Genomic DNA, 964 nt, shown 5'->3' on the forward strand with positions numbered 1-964 from the left:
CAGATTACACTCCCTCAGCAGATTACACTCCCTCAGAAGATTACACTCCCTCAGCAGATTACACTCCCTCAGCAGATTACACAGTTCTGTTTATTATAAGCAACGTTGGGCTTGTTCGTATTGATAGCAGCCCCCTGTAAACAGGACCCCACATAAATAAATGGGTGGGGAAATGGACCTACCAGGTTGTAGAGTGGTGTGGTGTTGATCACCAGCTGCAGAAGGATCTTGGACAGTTCCTGCAGGTCTCGGAGCACCTGCTGGATCTGGACCGGCAGCTCTCGGACCTGTTGAACCGGTCTCAGCTCGGCCAACATGGCCGCTCGGTCTCTGATCCCGCGCAGGGTGGCCTCCCTGAAACTCTCTGCTCGGTACAACAGCACCACCACCAGGTTCTGCAGGTACTGCAGCAGCTCACCTGTCAGTTCTAGGACCCGGCTCAGACCCACCTGCAGGAAACAAACGGCCCAGGTTTATATTGTTACGTTTTTACACCAACTTCAAACGGATTTAACTGTAGCTGTTTTACTTTTACAAAGTTTCTCTTGGTTTTAGGAACCATTTCTTGTTGTTTGCTGCCGTCTCTTTAAAATGTTTTTCAGGACTATTGGTGGAACAAAAGAAGAAGTGACTGTTTTATGGTCTAATTAATCAGATTCTGGATCAGGACCATCAGCTCAGGAGGATCTGGTCCAATCTGATTCCAGTTGGCAGCTGCTGAAGTTTCCCAGGAGACCAAGGAGAAGATCTGAACTCGGACCGAGCCCGAGCTGGCAGCAGAACCAGACACGTGAGGAGGACAAAGAGGAAAGCTCCGCAGGAGGGAGCGTTCAGGCGAACACACGGCATGAATAGTTTTCCTTTGTCGTCCGCGAAGCAGCGAGAACGAGGTCAGGAACAGCTTTGACTCGTGATGTCTTCCAGTCCGGAGGATTTACTAAAACATTTCTGCAATAATGATGTT

General features: G+C 49.5%; 1 protein-coding gene across 1 annotated transcript in view; it reads right to left on the bottom strand.

Moving 5' to 3' along the window:
* Positions 1-964, bottom strand: part of plin6 (perilipin 6) — an 11,211-nt gene that overhangs the window by 2,933 nt on the left and 7,314 nt on the right. The window contains exon 7 of the mRNA XM_037980321.1: positions 183-449. Within this exon, the coding sequence (XP_037836249.1) occupies positions 183-449 (267 nt within the window). The remainder of the gene's footprint in view (positions 1-182; positions 450-964) is intronic.

The sequence above is a fragment of the Kryptolebias marmoratus genome, linkage group LG16 (genome assembly GCF_001649575.2).
Source record: "Kryptolebias marmoratus isolate JLee-2015 linkage group LG16, ASM164957v2, whole genome shotgun sequence".
NCBI lineage: Eukaryota > Metazoa > Chordata > Actinopteri > Cyprinodontiformes > Rivulidae > Kryptolebias > Kryptolebias marmoratus.